This window comes from Haliaeetus albicilla, chromosome 8 (assembly GCF_947461875.1).
Source record: "Haliaeetus albicilla chromosome 8, bHalAlb1.1, whole genome shotgun sequence".
Taxonomy (NCBI): domain Eukaryota; kingdom Metazoa; phylum Chordata; class Aves; order Accipitriformes; family Accipitridae; genus Haliaeetus; species Haliaeetus albicilla.
The window spans coordinates 12,080,448-12,098,549 of record NC_091490.1 but is presented as its reverse complement, the minus strand read 5'-3'; the positions used below and the strand labels follow the sequence as shown (position 1 = coordinate 12,098,549).

Genomic DNA, 18,102 nt, shown 5'->3' with positions numbered 1-18,102 from the left:
GTCAGCAACACAGACCAAAGCATCAGTCTACTCCCCGAGCTGGAAGATGCAGGCCTGGTGGCTCCAGGCCGGGAGGGATACGGCCACTCAATGCACTTGCCTTTAGCGAAGGATTGCCGTATGGGTCTGGTCTAGGCTGGGTACGCAGCGCTCCCAGCACAGGGAACCGAGGGTGCTCACTGCACAGACACCAGGTCCCCAGGTAGCTACGGGAAGGAAAACATCCCTGCAATCCCTGCATCCCTGCAGGGGATGCATCCCTGCGTCTCTTCCGCAGCTCCAAGCTCGTTACCTGCAGTGGTCCCCCCTACTCCTCAGCCTGGTGATCAGGCAGGATTTTTTCCAGCATCTTCTCCAGCTTGGAGCGAACAAGGCACATCTGTGGCTCTCCTGGGGAACAGAAGTGCCAGGGCCTTTAAGGAAGTAGCTCTATTTACCAGGGCCACCACTCACTTGAGCAGCTCATTTGATAAACATGCTTTTATGCTCCATACAGCTTCTTGCTCTTGCAAGAGTCAGCCTTGTTCACTGGGGCAGCTTTGCTTGAGCAAAGAGCTCAGATGTGGCCCTCCCTCAGGTAAGGGAGAAGAGAAATGATAGCACATTTCACTGCATTCAATATCCCATGATCCTTCCAGCTTTTGAACGAAGTCTCGCTGCCTCCCCAAACACTGAAGCTCTCGCTCCTTGGGAAGGAAGGTGGCTCTCAAAACCACCCCATCAGCCAAACACTGTGGCTTCAGGTATGACTGCACTTGAGAGAAACTTGAAAATGGCTGTGGGATTTTCCAGCCTCCGATGCAGCTCTGGTAAAGTCTGTCCTCCCAGCAGCAGAGATGGGAGCACACAACCTCTGCCTTCTTGCAAAATGCAGGTCCCCTTTGGGCAGAAGAACAAGTGACATCAGGTAGCACACCCTCCTCCACCAGCCAAACAAGTCTAAGTCCTCCTTGGACTGTGGTCAGCAGTGGCAGCTCTGCACTATTTTCAGAGAGCTTTTACCACCCCAGGCTCTGATTTCCATCCAGCCCTGCTCCTCCACTCTGCAGGGTAAATGGGGTCTGGAGATGAACGGGATGCAAATAGGAGGCGAAGTGACATGGCTGCATTTCTCCCGTTGAAGCCATCTCTCTCCAAGGCGGCAAGAAGCGCACAGCTTGGCGGTGATAAACGGCCTTGCTTTAGTTATCACTTTCCTTAAGTTAAGGAGAGCAGCCTAGTGATGGATGGGCTGGAATTCGGTTATCAGGGAAGGCTGTCAGCCAGAGTTGCCTATCTCCACACACATTTAGCAGGACGTCATTATGCGATGGCATGGAGTTAAAATATGACCAAGGGTATTGAAAGAAAAAGAACAGGATTAGAAAAAAAAAAAAAAAGGCAAATTGAGCAACAATAAAGGAGCATGAGGCAAGAACGTTATCGTACTAGTGACACCTTTTATCTCGGTCTGGTTAGCTAGAGCAGGGCACAAATTGGTCCTTCCTCCACTGTTGTATCCTCTTGTACAAACAGAGGCAGATAAAATGTGTCACCAGTGCGATAGCATATCAATTTAACCCTAATTATCTAGGGGGTCAAACTAAGAAATAGGGGTTTCTCATTTCAACAGGTTCCTCCGTCTCTGCTCAGAGCCACCACATTAATATGGAAGGGGGAGGGGCAGCCGTAATTGATTTCCGTCACTCAGGTGGTCCTGGCATATAAAAAATTAATGCTTGATTCTCCCAACTAATCAGAGCTGGTTAACGTCCATCTGCTTCTGGGTTCAGGATGTCAGGAGACAAAGAAATTGGGCCACTTTCTACACACTGGGTGTATTGATATTGAACCAGTTAAAAGAACAAGTTCCTCTATGGAAAGATAAAGAGAGATTAAATCTTGGTTTTTATAGACCTGATCTCAGCCTTCCAAAAAATCCACGCCCTGGAGACCTTGCATTGTAAGAGATGCAGAATGTTTTAATTGTGTCCCAGCCAACCCCACTGCACCGGGCTGCAAAGGAAAGGGCAGGCAGGCTCCTGCCCTGGAAATCCTTTGCTGAAGGAGGGCTGGGAAGTCTGAAGAAAGCTGCTTGGATGCTGCAGCACACAACAGCGACAAGGTGATAGCCAAAGAGAGGAGCTGTCAAACCCATCTCAGCCTTGCACCCTAGTTCAAAGCAAGGCTGGTCAAGGCGTCGCTCTGGACCATGCGGCGCGGAGGTGCTGCTCTGTTTTGATGTAGGGTGGGATGTCTGGCAGGCCAAGTGGAAAGCCTGGGTGCCCTCTCCTAACAGAGAAAGCTAGTGAGGGAATAATATCCTGTGCTAAGGCACCTGAGATGTTTTAGCAGAGAAACAGCACCATGACAGGCAAAGCCACATCTGTCTGCACTGAACCTCACATGAGCTGGAGCCAAGCTAGGAATTTAAAGCAGTTTCGGTAAACCCACATCCTCCCAAAGAGACAGCCTTAGGTTAATCCAAACTTGGTTAAAACAATAAGTCCCAGCCAGGAGGGTTCAATGGCCTGGGGATGCAAAGGGGTGACACTCTGCTCTAGAGCACGGAGGCTGCTGGAGCATCCCACAGGGGCAGAAAGCCTGGCTGGGCTTTGTCAAAACCACCATGCCGGGCCAGAAGGGCTCTGACAGCGTGATGCCACAGCACCCGCACATGAGCAGAGCACCTCGGGCCCACAGCACAGCCCGAGCCACTCTGCAGCCTGTGGAAATTGAAGCATGCTGACACACATGTCCAAAAAACGCCTAAACCCCAAACTCCCCCATCCCGATAATTCAAGTTAGACTGGAGCAGCTTCCCTCCATAATCCAACACTTCGACAGGGAGACATCTCCTCCCCAGCGCTGGAGTCGCTATGCCACTCAGTGCAAAGAGGCAAGAGCTGAGCCAGGCTTCCCTCATGCTTCTGTCCAAAATGAAGGATGGAGGGATGAACACCCTGCCAGACCTCTGGCACCCCACTCATATGCTCCTCAGCCCCACAGACCTGCCAAGGGGCTGGAGGAGCCCACCTGCCCTCGCTTCCCACCAGACGAGCCCTTGCCAGATGACTGCACCCCACTCTCACACCAAGCACACGCAGGGTGCCATCCCTCCGCGCCCCGTCAGTGCAGGACAAACCACCCCAGTACGGCTGTACTTAAAATTCACAAGCAGTAGCTGTGGAAAGACAATACATCTGGAGAGGGTCTGAAAAGCTCTGGGCTTTCACAGAAACCCTGAGACAGGTCCCATCTCCCTCCCTCTTTGCTTTCCTTCCACCCCCTCAGTTCTCTCAACCACCCCCAAACTTGTCACAGTGCAACAAGCCTACGAGCCGCACATCAGCTTTAAATATCAGCGTGCGTGAAGCAGGGACATGAGAGCAGGGAAGAGGGAACAGACAGAGCAAGCCTCCATCGCCTGTCAGGAAACACTAATGAATTTCAACACCAGCAGCCATTGCCTCAGACGGGCTGGCGAGAGGAGACGGAGTTACAGCGAGGAGCCTTTGCAGGAGCAGCTTGCCTTTTTTCAAAGCTCCCTCTGTTAATAAATGTCATTGCCAAGCGGGCTGCAGCAGTCCTCGAGCCAGGATGGGGTGGGTCGGGGGAGAGACAGGCGACTGACAGCGCTCAGGATGCCTGGGCAGTGCAGCATTTTCTTCTGCTGCATCCCCAGACAGAAGCCAAGAAAAGGAAGCAGACGGGACATCGCCGTTGGCATGAAGTTGTCTTCCATTAAGGTCCCAGTAACCAAATAACAACCTCCACAAGGAGCCAGGAGTGCAACGCCAACACCCCCCAGTCCTGTACACTGGGATGGATGGAAGCTGTACAGGGAACGGTCCTGGGGATGGGCAGAGGGATGCAAAGACATCCAGACACCCCGCCTGTGTTCCCGGCAGCAGCAAAGGGTTACAGAGCAGCCTGTCCCTTCGCTAACACAAACGCATTCCTGAGGCAGCGCAGGAAGAAGCATCCAGCACAGGGCACCGCATGGCAACCGCACCGATGCACAACATGAAGGTCAATGCAAGTCTTCTTTACAAATGTCAACCTGTCATCTCTGGATATTAATGAGGGCTGACCAGCAGCTAAAATGCATCCATGCTCCATTAGTAATAAGAGAGACACGATGCAGGAGAAGAGCACACACCACGGCATGTGGAGGCACCAGTGGGTCTGCAGGGCCTGGGGAGGTGTGGTGATGCACGAGATAACTAGGGCCACTCCAGCTGCCCAGGAAAGCAAGCAGTCACCACACAGACCCCTTCACTGGAGTGTGTGTTATCTTTTTCCATCAATCTTTAATTGGATTAGTGTAATGAGGCCAAAAAACCCAGGCTAAGCAGTGAGGCTAATACCTGGCACTTTCAGACCTTCCTTTCTTTTTCCGTGATGCCATTCTGGACAGCGCTGCTTTCTCTCTCTACCAGGCATATTCCTGCCTAGGAAGCTTAAAAGGCAAGCTGCAAGCCTTAACACTTGGGACTCACAGCAGCACTGGCTGAAATGCCTGAACACGCATCACCTGTCACATGCTAACAGCCAGATCCCTCTTTGCTAAATTTCTGCTGGGTACTAAGAAATCTGGGAGAGCCTCAACACCCATGCTTTCCAAGCAGCTAGCCTGCACATGAAAAAGGCTGTTAGCCCGGACTGCAACCAGAGCAACGTATACACTAGGAAAATAATTCTGCTACAAAAAGAACACAGGGCAAGTGGCTCATTGTGACTCGCTCGTCCTGCAAAGCACTGCGTGCCTTCCACTGCCATCAACCTTAATGAAACATGAAGGCATTTAATACCATGTGAGATCTGGTCCTTTTATGGGTATCTGTCTGTGCGTCAGCTAGATGTTGGCAGAGATGCTATCTCAACATTAAAAGCAAGGCTGTAACACAGCAGGTATTCAGCCTCCAACAGAAGATGTTCATCAACAATTGCACACACATGATGCTACAATAAATCTATGTGCTACTGCTTAACAGCTTCTCTTAAAAAGATTCATAGCTCTATTTACTGGGCCTGATTCTGCTGCTATGCATGTGGGAGTAAACCTGGAGTAACTCTACCTGGAGTTAGTAAATAGCCAGTGAGAGCAGGATCAGAATTGAGCCTTTTGATTTTTAAATAACTACTTAATTACCATGCAGGAAACCAGAGCTTGCTGGCTCCACGGTTCAGCTGAGGTTAGGAGTGCAGCAGGCAGAAGCTTTGCACTCCTCCATATCGAGTTCTGCAGATTGGTGAAGGGGTAGAGCAAATGCTCTTACCAGCCCTTCCAGACAGGGAGGATGACTGGGTGGACTTCCCTTTGACATCAGAAATGCATAACACTGCTCCCAAGGAAAGAGAAACTGGAAAGTCTCCAATGTGGAGGTAACCCCCAGACCCTTGGGAACCTGACACTATGAAAACTCCTTAAAAACAGATTTCTACACACAAGCTTGCTGTGACAGTCTGTGTGCTTACTAAATATGACATTATACAGCATCGTATGAACAGGAGTGTACAGAATCGGCTACTGTGTACATCTACCACACAAGCATGTTCTCAGTGAAAGTCACTCATCATGACCACAGGCTGCAGCAGTTGAACTTCCAATTTGTCATCAGGAAAAACTCTTCACCGTGCAGGTAATAAAGCACTGGAACAGATTGGTGGTAGAATCTCCTCCCCTGGAGACATTCAAACTCATCTGGAGAAGACCCTGAGCACCCTGATCTAAGTTTGAAGTTAATTCTGCTTTGAGCAGGGGGCTGGATTAGAGATGTCTATTTAAATTATTCTGTGATTCATGCTGCAGCAGAGCCTGATTACACAGAGCATGTCCTTTCTCCATCTATATGGTCCCTTAGAAGTCTTTCATACAGACGCTAATTTAGTAATCGCCTGGTCCTCTGCATACTAGCTGTTTTAAGAAGGAGTTTTCAGACTCCTGCTGCAGAATACTGTAATTACGCACTGAGTAAGGGAATATATCTGATGCAATGGATGCACCCGCAACACATCGTGTCTAAGCCCCCTCACAACCAAAACATGCACAAAAACTAAGCTAAATTAAACACGCTTCTCCTCCCACTGCACAATTCCCACTGCAGAAGTGTTTCTCCCCAGGAAACCAGAGCATGCAAGACCTAGAGCAAGTCACTGATCTAGAACTAAGACACGTCCTGTCCCAGTCCTTCCTCAGACCTGCTGTGCAACAGGCAGGAGGAAACCTCGTCTTTTCCATGCCTTGCCTGTCCAGACCATTTAGCGTATAAACTCTGTGGGACAAGGGCTTCTCTGCTATGAGTCATAAACTGTTTAGTGCCTAATGGTAAAGCCCATAGACGCTTAACATAATACAATCATGTCACTTAAAGGCCATTAGTCTCCAGTCTAAACAGCACTTTTCCAGTCACAAAGGCGACCTGCCAACTCAGAAAGGCAGGATAAGGGACGCGGGTGGCCAGTCAGGTCACTAGACTCGCAGACACCCGACGTGAAGCCCCAAGCAAGGATGGAGCCCAGCCAAACAGCATGGGGGAAAGCCATGGCAGCTCTAGCAATCAAAGGGCTTTATCTGCTGGGCTTTCTTGAACCACCTGAATCAGCTGAAAGCCCCTGCCTGCCAGCTGAAAAACCTCTCTACCTCCAGCCACAGCTGTACCACTTGCAAGGGGGGCAGGAGCCCCTCACCCACACAGAGGGTCTCTGGCCTTCCACATCACCTCTCTTCCCACTCACTGAAGCAGATCATTTATCTACAAGAAAATACACCAATCTGTCTTGTGATGCTCTTTGAGCCCCTCTTCTTTCCTGGCACCATCTCTGCCCTCTTGCACCACATCATCCAGGTCTACTCTCTCATCTGACTTCTGTGATTGCCTCTTCTTCCCTCTCCCCACTAAAGGGAAGACAGAAATCCTATAAGGAGCCAGCGGGATGGGGTAAACCCCTCCCTATCCCCTCCGATGATACACAACCCAAAATTAGACGCACAACAGCTTCACGGGCTCTCGGCAGCCCCCAGGCCGGCAGCAGTGGGGAGCCTGGCACGTCATGTAACAGCGTCCGAGCACACGTTTCTGTGCAGCTGCAAATTACATCTGCACAAGGGGGAACAAGTTTGTCTTTTCCTTGTGGGGAAGAGACCACTCCCCACCTCCAAGCACAAGCTGCCATTAGTATTTGCTTCGCCAGAGAGAAGGCGCAGCGAATCCTCCAGAGCAAAGGACAAGTGCAGCAATTAGGATGCAGGGGCTGCGGGAGCTGTTTAACAGCATGACCCGGAGGTCAGTGCCGCCGACTTCCAGCCCTGCATAAATATTGTATGAGTCGGGGAGAGGGGCTGTTACAGCCACCCTCAGCAGCAGCCCTCCCCCCTCCATCGCCACTCTGCATCTAGCTAGATATGCCAGCAACATTATTTACAGATGTGACAGTTGGGAAAATCACTTGAGTAACTAGGGGAATGGGAAAGAGCTGCTCGGTGGAGCAGGTGCCTGGGAGTGGACTCCTACCCGCACCTTCTGGTTCCCCTCGCAGGGTGCTTCTCTATACAGGTAACTCCCAGACGGCACAGCCTGTTCTCAAACCAGAGGATGAAACACCACCAAGAACAAGGAGGGGAGGCTGTGAGCTCCTGTCTCAAAGGTTGCCCAGGGGTTTGATTATCAATGCTGCTGAAGGACACTTCAGCCAGCAACTGCTTTCCGGTTTCCTATCGGTATCTCTGCCAGACCCTCCCTTTGGAGGGAGCTTTATAGCAATATAAAGAAAGGCTTTATAGAAAGCTTACTCTCAGACTCTGTCCATGTAGCTCTGCAGAAGGGTCCCTGTTCCCACACAGCCACAGCAGCCTCATCCCTGCAGAGACTCCCCCAGCTGCTGTTTGGTACCAACCACCTTCTTCACCTGTGACCTGTCCACTGTTTAATCTCTGAAGGATCATCTTCACCTGCAGCTTCAGCTACACTGATCTGCACCGTCCCTACTGCATCCTGGAAGGACCTCTCATGCCTCTGCCCATTTTTTTTCTGGAGATACCAGCTGACTGCACATTTGCCATGATGCTCTACACAAATACAAACCTACTTTCAGGTTCACTGAGACTGGAGGCTCCCGAGGACAAGGACACAGGCCATTCTTCAACTGTACCAGCAGCCCATGAACTCCTAGGGGTACACAGCTAATAAACATTACCGCCCTGGGCAACACACAAGGGCTACAAGATAGGAAACACAGCTTGGATGTGCTTCTGCCAACGACACCCCTCCAGAAATTCCTCTGCTGCTCTGTGGCTGGCTGCTGAATCCAGGGAAGGCAGAAGCCCAGTCTTACCATTCGCAGCTTTCCTGAACTCGCTGTGCAATTAATGGGCTTAATTATTGATGGCAAAGGCAGGGAAGGGAGGAAAGAAAGAAAAAGCCAACGAGAAGGGAATGATGTGGGGGTGGCAGGCGCCAAAGGTCTCCAAAGATCTTCCCTCAGCCTACAGCAGAGAAAGAGCCCCTAGCCGCTCTGCCGCTCCCACGGCCCTGCTCTAATGCTCCCTGACATGCCTCTGAAGACAGCGAGCTGTTTGCAGTCACCACCGTGATTTGTTAGTAATTATTTTCACGGTGTCACATTGCTGTCACTCTCTTAACAAAGAGACAGGCAGCCCGAGGCTGCCTGCGAGAAAGAACCAGCAGAGAAAAGGAATTGTCAGGCACCCAGGGATCCTCTTTGCTTCTCGGGTTTCACAACCAGAGTCCTTACCAGCTTCTGAAGAAACTTCTGAGGAGAAGTGGCAAGTCAGAATCATCTCCCATCCTGGTCACAGCAAGAGGAATTAATCACTTAGCCCCCTCCTAATTTCACCTTACCTGTAAATCCAGCGCAAGACCCAGGTGCTCAGAGCCCCTTAAGCCAGCGATTTGCTTCAGGCCTGCAGCAAACGCAAAAAAACTTTGGCAACTGATGACTTTTAGCGCTCTCCTTGCAAGCTCCAATTTCTTTTCATGTGGTCTTGCCGTTAGACCGTGCTTCCCAAGCATGGCAACCCTGATGACAAACCCCTGCCTAAGCCTATCCCCCTCACACACATTAACCCTCCAGACCGGCCACGTGTGCTCTCCCTACACCAGTCTCATTAATCCTGACATGCTGCTGTGCTCCGCATGGCAGTAACATTTCACTTGGCATTTCGCAATGCCAGGGGACCTCAGCATCTTCCTCACACCTGAAATACACAGAAAATGGCTTGCCGTCTCTGTTTTCTCATACGCAGCGCAGTGGCTTGGCAAGAACCTCCCCTTGAACCACCTCCCATCCATCCACCCACCCATCCATCCATCTCACACCTGCTGTGCAGCCACAGCTATCCATCCTTTGGCTGACTTGTCAGTCCAAGGTAATCACTTCTTTCCCAGTAAGTGTGGAGCTTGCTTGGGCCCCAAGGAACGGAAGCTATTTTGGCACCTGAAGTGTCACACAATATAAGGATATAGAGATGAAAGACTGAGACACCTGGCCAGTCAGCCCTTAGAGCGCCCTTGATCTCTATGCAGAAAGCAAGTGGACTTCCTCCACAGCAATTCCAAGTTTGAATTACTCCCGGCAGAAGTGTTCTTCCCCCACCTGCTTACTGGCGGTGTGCAAAGGGTCAGTCCCTGCAGCCGCGGGGAGACCTACGTATTAATTCACCCTCTTAGCACAGGGACAGTTTGGAAATATTAAGCCTCACAGTCTAAGCAAAACCCTCCTGCAATTAACTGCATGGAAGAACACTGACTCAGAGGGCAGCTCCTTTTCAGGGGTCCTTTTAATAACCAAGAAATGGCACATACATGCTGTGAAGAATTAGGATCACCATTGGGAAGCTAAATGGTCCATAAAATGTAACAGTTCTCTTCAGAGCTGGGAGCACAGCGAGCTGGAGGAGAGGTCTTGGCAACCTCCCACCAGCCTCCTCCCTCTGCCTGGTTTGCAGGGGACACACGTGACTGCAGGCAGGGACAAGGAGCTGAACTCAGCCGGTGCCCAGGCACCTCCGGCACGCTGGCCGACGGTCAGCACCGAGACCTGGCTCAACACCCAAGATGGAAAAACTGACGCAGGGAAATTAGGGATGACCAAGAGGCACCTATGGAGGGAAAACAAAAGGTGTCCCAGCCTGTAGGTGTTGGGCAGAGGGGAGGAGAAAGCCCTGCTCACAGAGGCAGAGAAGGCTGGTGGGACCAAGGCAGGATGAAGTCCTGGGCAGTACGAGCTTCCCGCACACAGCCCCGGCAGCACACCACACCACTTCCTCAGTCTTCTTCTCCCCAACTCCTCTATTCTGCTCTTTCCTCCTGTACCGCACCTCCACGTGCCTCACATCATTGCTAACACCTGGTCTGGAGCAATCTCAGAGCACAAGACACCATCTTCAGGGTGCCAGGCTGAGGGCAGCACCTTGGCCAAACACACAGAAAAAGGTGACTCCAACGTGGAATGGACTCAGCTGAAAAAGTTAGTCTGCAGCTCCAGCATCCTCCCGAGAGTCCTGCACACACCCAGCCATCCACTCCTCAGGATACAGAGAGTTGCTGGACAAGGCACATGAGAATATGCTGGAGGGAAAATACCAGGGATGACCTCAAGATGGCCCAGTAGGTCTTTGCCAGCCAGGAGCTTCAGGAAGAAAGGGACTGAACCCATCCAGGAAAATGGCTCCCAACAGGAAACAAACATGCAAACAAAATAAAATGCTTTCAAGAAAGCTACTGACTTATACAAGGCTTGAATAGAGCAAGTGAAAGGGAAAAGACGCTGCTCCCAGGCTGGCAGTATTTTTCAAGCAGAGCTCTCTAAGCAGAGAACCCATGAGAGCACCACTCCCAGCCAAGCCACTGGGAAGGCAGCGCTGGTGCCAACACACAACTGCTTTGCTTCAGCTGGGAAGTAAGAAAAGCTGGGATCCAAAGGGAGACAGCTGACATTTTAGCCCCAGCATGAAACACTACAGCTGTCTAATGCTAGAAAAATTAAGCTTTTTGAAGTAATAAAGAAAATTCACACTTTGTGAAGCTAATCTTATTTTTCACACATGCCGCAGACGACAAAACTCAGATGCAAACAGCCCGCCAGTTGTTTATCCTCTGTAGTCCCCAAGCCAACCAGCTTTTCAGTTCCCCAGGGCACAGGATAACCATGATGCTGAGTTGCTATTAGAGGGCTCTCTCATACAAAGGCCAGGGTGTGCTTTTTACCAAATATCCATTATAGACCCATTGATTTTGAAACTGTTTTGCCTGAATTCATTATAACACTGGACACAGAATTCACCTTAGCAATTCCTGCTGCAGAGGGAATTATGGCTCCTTACTGTATGAGCAGATGACACTAAGACCAACAGCTTGCATTCAGTTCAGTGTGACTGTTTCCAAACACAGCTTGAGTTAGGTTACCTAGGGATGGAAAATCCACCTTCTCCATTCATTACCCCATCCCAATGGTTCAGTGCTGGAAATAAAGTACTTGATGCAATGCCTGTCTCATTCCCCCCTACACTGTAAATTTATTCCAAGTTTCTCCACCATCTTTCCTGCTGTTTCCAACTTCTTTGGTCCTAATTCCCAGGCAGCAGAGTCCATGCTCCCCAGAGTGTGTCAGGCATCACAGCTCAATAAATCTGTGGCCACTACAGCCCTGACTATGACAAATGTCTTTGCTATGACGTGCCAGACAACTAGCAGACCTGAAGGTGATAGTCCGTTGCATGATGATCCCTGTGCAAAGATTTCATGTCCAAAGCTTAACCCAAAGGCATTCCCAGTCACACATCTCGGACAACGTAACCTGCAGAAGCTCCAGCAACCAATGGATTTCAAACAAAGGCAAGAACAGGAGACAGCCAGGGGAACCACTGCAGAAGGGTAACAAAAGTCAAGTGTGCTACATTCATTTTAAAGAAGAGAGTACAGAGAGGGCATCTTAAAACCCAAAATTTATTTTGCAGAAGTAATATAATTTCCTTTAAAAACAAAAAGCTGGACTGCAGGATTGCAGAAGTGAATGGGGTCAGTGCTACTCCCTGTAAGTGCTAGAGAAGAGCATGCTCACAAGGCTTGCTTGCTTAGCTCTGGCAAAGCACTTTAGGATGTAATTACATGAACGACTCCATCAGCAAAGCTGACTCGAAAGGTTCCTGACCCTGGATACTCAGTCCCATCCCTGCACTGTAGTTCACACCACCCTCTTCCTTCAGCCAATGTAACCCCATGAAGAGATACACTGTAGGCTTGGTCAGCAAAATGACCCCCACTAAAAGCAGCAACAACAAGCTAATCTTTGCTTGGTTGGAAAGGAATTGTTTTATTGTTTTTAAATGCAGATTACTATGTTATCTTTCAGTTGCCAGCTCTTTCTTGTTACTCTCAAAGCCACCCTCTGAACATACCTCCTGCCACCCAACCAGCCCACCCTACGCCTTCTCCTGCCTTTCCCCACAGCTACTCAAGCGGTCCCACTCACTCCATTCAGTGGCTGTCTGCAATTTCTCCCCCAGGCAGAGGCTACCAACCCCCTCCCGCTCTTGTGATAAAGAACGGCATGCACAAGGGACGCTAACACCATCAATCCTTCTTCATTCATGACCTAAGGCTGATCTCAAACCAAGCCTCCAGGACAGAAGGTTGAAAACACCAACCCATTGCCACACTCGGAGCTGGTCTGAGAAGGCAAGCATCCTCCCAGCCTGTGTAACTTGCAAAGAAAGAATTAAAACAGTAAGATAAAATTAAGCAATGGTATAATTTACTGCTCAGAATTTACTAATATGCAACCTAGGAAGAGCACCAAAGGCTATAAACATTTCAAGACACTTCACTGTTTTAGCACTATATTAGAGAGTACTTGCCTTTTAACACTTATTTAAGAAAATAAAAAACTTCTGAGCAGTAGTTTCCTGTAAAGACATAAATTAGCATGTTCTAATCAGCCACAGTAAGTGCAGTACAAGCATCTTCATGTCAGAGCTATACAGACCAAAGCCTACATGCATTTTTACCTATGTTCAACACATTTGCGGAATGATCCAAAACTGGAAGAAGAAGGATTAACTGATGCTCTTGACATTAACGTGCAGGTCTGAGATTCAGCACATGTGGCTTCAGCTCCTTTCTCTGCCTCTGCCTGCACAACCATAGGCATATCACTTAACCTCACCATATCTCAGCTCTGTAGCTATGAACACACAGTAAAAATGCTGCTTTGGTTGCCGAGATTAATTCACATTGTGCTTAAGAGCAGGCAAACCAGTTCCATACACGGAGGGAGGCAATTTGACATTTCAGAGGAGATAAACCACACTAAAGGGCTTACATTACAAGGGTTCAACCCTGGCAGACACCAAGTACCCTCTTTTCCACTAAAACCGTCTCCTGCAGTCAGCAGCTCCCTCAGCCCTTCAGAGGCACGTTACCCTCGCCACCCAATGCCACATCAATGCAAGTTGCTTAATGAATAGTGGCAGTTCCATCCTAGGTGCAGGATGAGGGCCAAGCACTAAAGCAGACTACACCAGGTATCTGAATCCATCCCTGGAGCTGTTAAACTTGGAGGATAGCTCCTTGCAACAGGCTAAAGGAATCCTCCTGCTGAGCACTTGGAGGCCCTAGGACCGTGTGCCTAACGAGGCTGTATCCCCACTCATATTTTAGCTTGGCAGGTCTGGTGCTCCTTTCATCTTTTGCTTCAGGTAGCTCTCTTTAATTAATAACATTTCTGTGTCGACACAGGGAACTTTCCACCCAGAATGAATGGCCCTCTCTCATTAGAACCACGACTTGTCATGATGTATTCAAGAGCAGCAGTGTGATTCATTCCCTTGTCTGGGAACGAGGGGTGTTGCTGGGGGGTGGTGGGGGAGAAGAGTCTCTGTAATGAGTGACTGATATTTGCTGAAGTTGATATGCGACTCTGTCGGCTTGAACTGCCTTGTCAGGACAAGCCTTCAGAAAGGTGATGTTCCTACTCAAGAGGTTTTCCTCATTAAAGAAATTGCATCTTAACAAGAGGGAAAGGGAGGGGTGGCAGGAGAGCTGCTGTCTCCCCGACTCCAGCCTGGCTCACACACACCCAGCGCTGAAAGCCGGTGGATCCAAGCGCAGCCAGTAGAGGAGCAGTGCTCCATTTCTGAGCCCTCTAGCACAATGGGCTCTCTCCAGCAGTGACCAAATCCCTCCAACAGGGACTCTCCTGATGGTGCACCACACCCATGACAAAGCCTTTGGTGGCATGGCCGAGGACCTCGACTCATGCTGAACGTCCACGAACCCTTCCCAGATGCTTGGTGTCCTCTTCTGGGCACCCAGCTCCCCTGCTGTCAGAGCGAAGCCAGACAAACAGCTCTGTGATCTTCCAAGAAAGCTCCAATGTTCCAGAGAAACAAGTCTGTAGCCACACAGCGCCTCATTCCCTGAAGATCCCCGAGCCAAGCAGAGGTTTCACAGGTCCTTTAGCAGCTGAGTTTCCATCTTGAATCCTGCAGACTCAGATACCGCTAGACACCATCAGCAGAGAGCAGTACCTTGACAATCACTATTCCTCTGGTGTTTTTCTTTGAGCTAGGAGTGCTATACATATTGTAACTCCTGGCTTCGACAGGGCTATTTCCCCACCTTGTCCCCACATCCACCATTTACAGGCTTGTAGAGTCTTCCTCTTTGTTCCAGCCACTCCCCCCATCCAGTTTGCTCACCCCACTGTGCCTCCCAGTGCCCTGGCACCTACCAGTGGCACCCACTGGAAGCACTCACAGTAGACAGCCCTGTCCAGAAGATACCATGTCTTAGCTCTTCAACAGCACAGGCAGATAGAAGCCAAACTAAATGCCCAGGTCATTGCTGGAGAAGCCAGGAACAAGGCTGCATGGTTTCCCACCAAGAGCTGAGCTAAGGACAATGGAGGACAGGAACTCCAAACCTCACAAGACACTGGGTAAGAGGACTGCAGCTTGCTTCGCAGGCAGCTCTGCAGGCAGCTGTCACTACCAAGCAAGCAGGAGCAGCAGAGTTAGGAATGGACCTGCCCCAAGTTGCCGCTGCCTAAGCCAGGAAGCACTGCACTCACCTCATTGTCCTGAATTCCTCTGGAACCTAGTGGGGTTTCTACCACGCAAAGCTTCCATCAACACACTCCTCCAAATGTGGACAAGCAGCACTGCCTCCCCTCCCACTGCCCCAGTGCCTTCTGTGTCCCATGTGTGGTCTTGACACAGTCGCAAAGGGCACCAGCTACACCGCAAGTCTTGAAGGGAAGCACCAGGTGATCCCCTGGAATACTCCTAGATGTTCCACATCTCTCAGGCTCTATCTCCCTGTCTGAGCGGCCTTGTTTCAGCTCTCTGCCTTCCCTCTTTAAAAAGAGATGCTCAGTTCTGCTTTGCTAAACCCTATTTGGCAATGTGTCTAAACACAGGCAAACTTAATTAGTTCAGGAGGGAGACTCAGCATTTGTGGTGACGGATAAAAGTAATAGGAAATGAGACAAGTCAGGGCTGGCAGGGAGTCCTCACTCAAGCCTCATTCACCGGCACGGCGCTAATCAGATGTGACGCTCCATGCTGCGGCACCCAATCGGCGATGGAGTGGCGTGATGTGCTACTCACCAAGCGGCTGCAGCCAGACTCCCACTATCCATGTGGCTGGAAACACAAAATATATTTTCTGCTTTGCCCTGGAGACGCTTCAGGATTGAATTCTGAAGTTAATGGTTTAAAAAAAATTTTTAAAAGGAAGAGGGAGAAATGAACCACTCGCTGCAACCTCATAGCCAGGAGTGGAGTCTTCTTTTCCAGCTGACTAGTGAGGCACAATCCATGCGAGAGACCACTGCAAATGGCGAATTGAGTATCTCTGCTCCAGAACTGCATGTCCTGCTGAGTGAGCTCACCCCACAACCTCTACGGCTCACCAGAAATGTGGCTCATCTTTACCTCTATTTTCCCACTATAGAGCTCTGAAGCAAAAAAACCCCAACATCCAGAAGGCTGCCCACTCCATACAGACACCAAGTTAGGATGTCATTATCTGGGAACCTTGTCATCCCACTGTGAAAGTGATAGAAAGATGGGCTTTGAGCAAAGATAACTCTGTTCCTCACAGCCATCATGAAAAGTGGTAAACTGGACTCTCAGAACAGCAATACAGGAGTAAAGAACTGAAAAAAGAGAACGGATGAGAAACAGAAGTTTAGCACATCCCTGCACCTGTCTTTGTGCTGGTCTCTAATAAAAGTTTAAACATAATATATGAAATAAAATAAGCCTCACTTCTAATTTAAACCAGTAACACAGGAACTGGCAATATATATCAGCTCTGGACACTGCCCCAGCAGAGACCCAGATATTGACTCAAAAGCTTGCATACCACACTTCTGTCTGGAGCACGGCACATTTCTCATCTCCACTAGTGCCTGTGCTGCTGTTTCGGTCCTCGTATCTCATGTGTCACTAATCATACCAAGAAGAGGCAAGGAACTGCCACTCTACAAAGACCACTCTGCAGGGAAGAACTGGTGTTGATTGCTCCCAGGCTGTATGCAGTTTATTTAGGCTTCCAACTTGAGGAAATCAACGTCACAGTGAAAACCAAGTAACACTACTAACGAGTTGTGCATGTCAGTTTAGCATTGGACGTGTCAAGCCCATGCTTTACCAGTGTGATAACAACAGGAGTCTTTATCCAGCACTCTGAGGAAATGAAAAGCTGAAGCGAGATTATAGGAATCCAAGTGAATTCAGCAGAATATGACACTGATCTGCAAATACCTTACAGATTACACTAATCTAATTCTTAGACATTTAACTCAGTTTTTTGAATAACATTTTTAGGTTGGTAGTCTAGCTATTTTCATAACAAAACACACACATACACTGACACTTGCAGATCCCAGTGCAGGTCCCCACCTGGTACTCTCCAGATCATCTGCTGGGTGACTGTAAGATGACCTTAACAATAAGAACACTGATGAAGCATGCCAGACTTGGCTTGTATTCTCTTTCCAAAGACTACTCTGTGATTCACATCCAGTTACTGTACCAAGATGACAGAAAGTCTTGCACGTGGAAGTCAACTAAGGACCACTGCTCGATTTGGGTGTACAGAAACAAGAGTTCCATGTATGTGCTCAGAAATATCCATCCCTTTGGAAAGTATATTGGATAAAAGGGAAAACATCACAAAGCTCCAGTTTAAACCTTTCTTGGGGTTCTGAAAGGATTCATTTGCTATAGGGAATATCCTACACAGTGATCTTCCACTATGCCCAGCACCCATCTGTCTTCTTCAACAAGCCTCCACTCCAAATTACTCATGGCAAACAGCGATTTCCCTAAGAAACAAAGACTAGGGACAGTTGGAGGCTTGTAAGGACAAAGACATATGCACTACAGGCAAGCATGGAGCAATGAAGCCCAGAAAAATCTCCCTCCCCTTCCATACTCACATCACTTTCAAATCCCAGTCTCCACAGGTCACAAAAATCGACTTGACGCTGGGATCTAAGAGGCCTTCCTTCGCCATCCACTCGTCAACCCTCTGAAAGGAAGGCAAGAAAAGGGGATGAGTTTTGCAGAGACAGGCCGAGCCACAACAGTTAAACTCAGATAAGCTGCTTGCAATCAAGAGAGAAGAAAATTGTGATCTTATCCACCCTCTCCCTCTCTCTCTTCTCTCTTTGCTTGCCATCTCAACAACAGCACGTTTGGACCTTTGAAGATTTCTGATAGGAGACATCAGGCAACCAGAGCAGAGACGATCTTATCAGACACTGCAGCAGCTCTGCTTGTGGAGGGATGGAAGTTGTGCAGCGTTAACGGGACAATACAACTGCACTGTTACCTGGCATTCCTCCTCCACTTTTCCTCTCCCTGTACCAAATGGGCTCACAGTGAGCATAACTTGTGTTCCCTCCAGTGAGGAGAAAACATGGGCGTCCTGGGATGCTACCCCTCACCTACAGCATTTCTCACATGCTCCAATTCATATGCCTCCAATGGGATATGGGAGAGGGGGAGAAATGGAAAGGCTGGGCACACACAGGCACTGTGCAGCAGTAAGAAACAAAGCTACATGTCCCCTTCCTCTCCAGGCTGGGTCT

General features: G+C 49.4%; 1 protein-coding gene across 2 annotated transcripts in view; it reads right to left on the bottom strand.

The window, feature by feature from the left end:
• ERI3 (ERI1 exoribonuclease family member 3) overlaps nt 1-18,102 on the bottom strand; it is a 136,004-nt gene that overhangs the window by 85,463 nt on the left and 32,439 nt on the right. For both annotated transcript variants that reach the window (XM_069788900.1, XM_069788902.1), the window contains exon 5: nt 17,449-17,540. In XM_069788900.1, the coding sequence (XP_069645001.1) occupies nt 17,449-17,540 (92 nt within the window). The remainder of the gene's footprint in view (nt 1-17,448; nt 17,541-18,102) is intronic.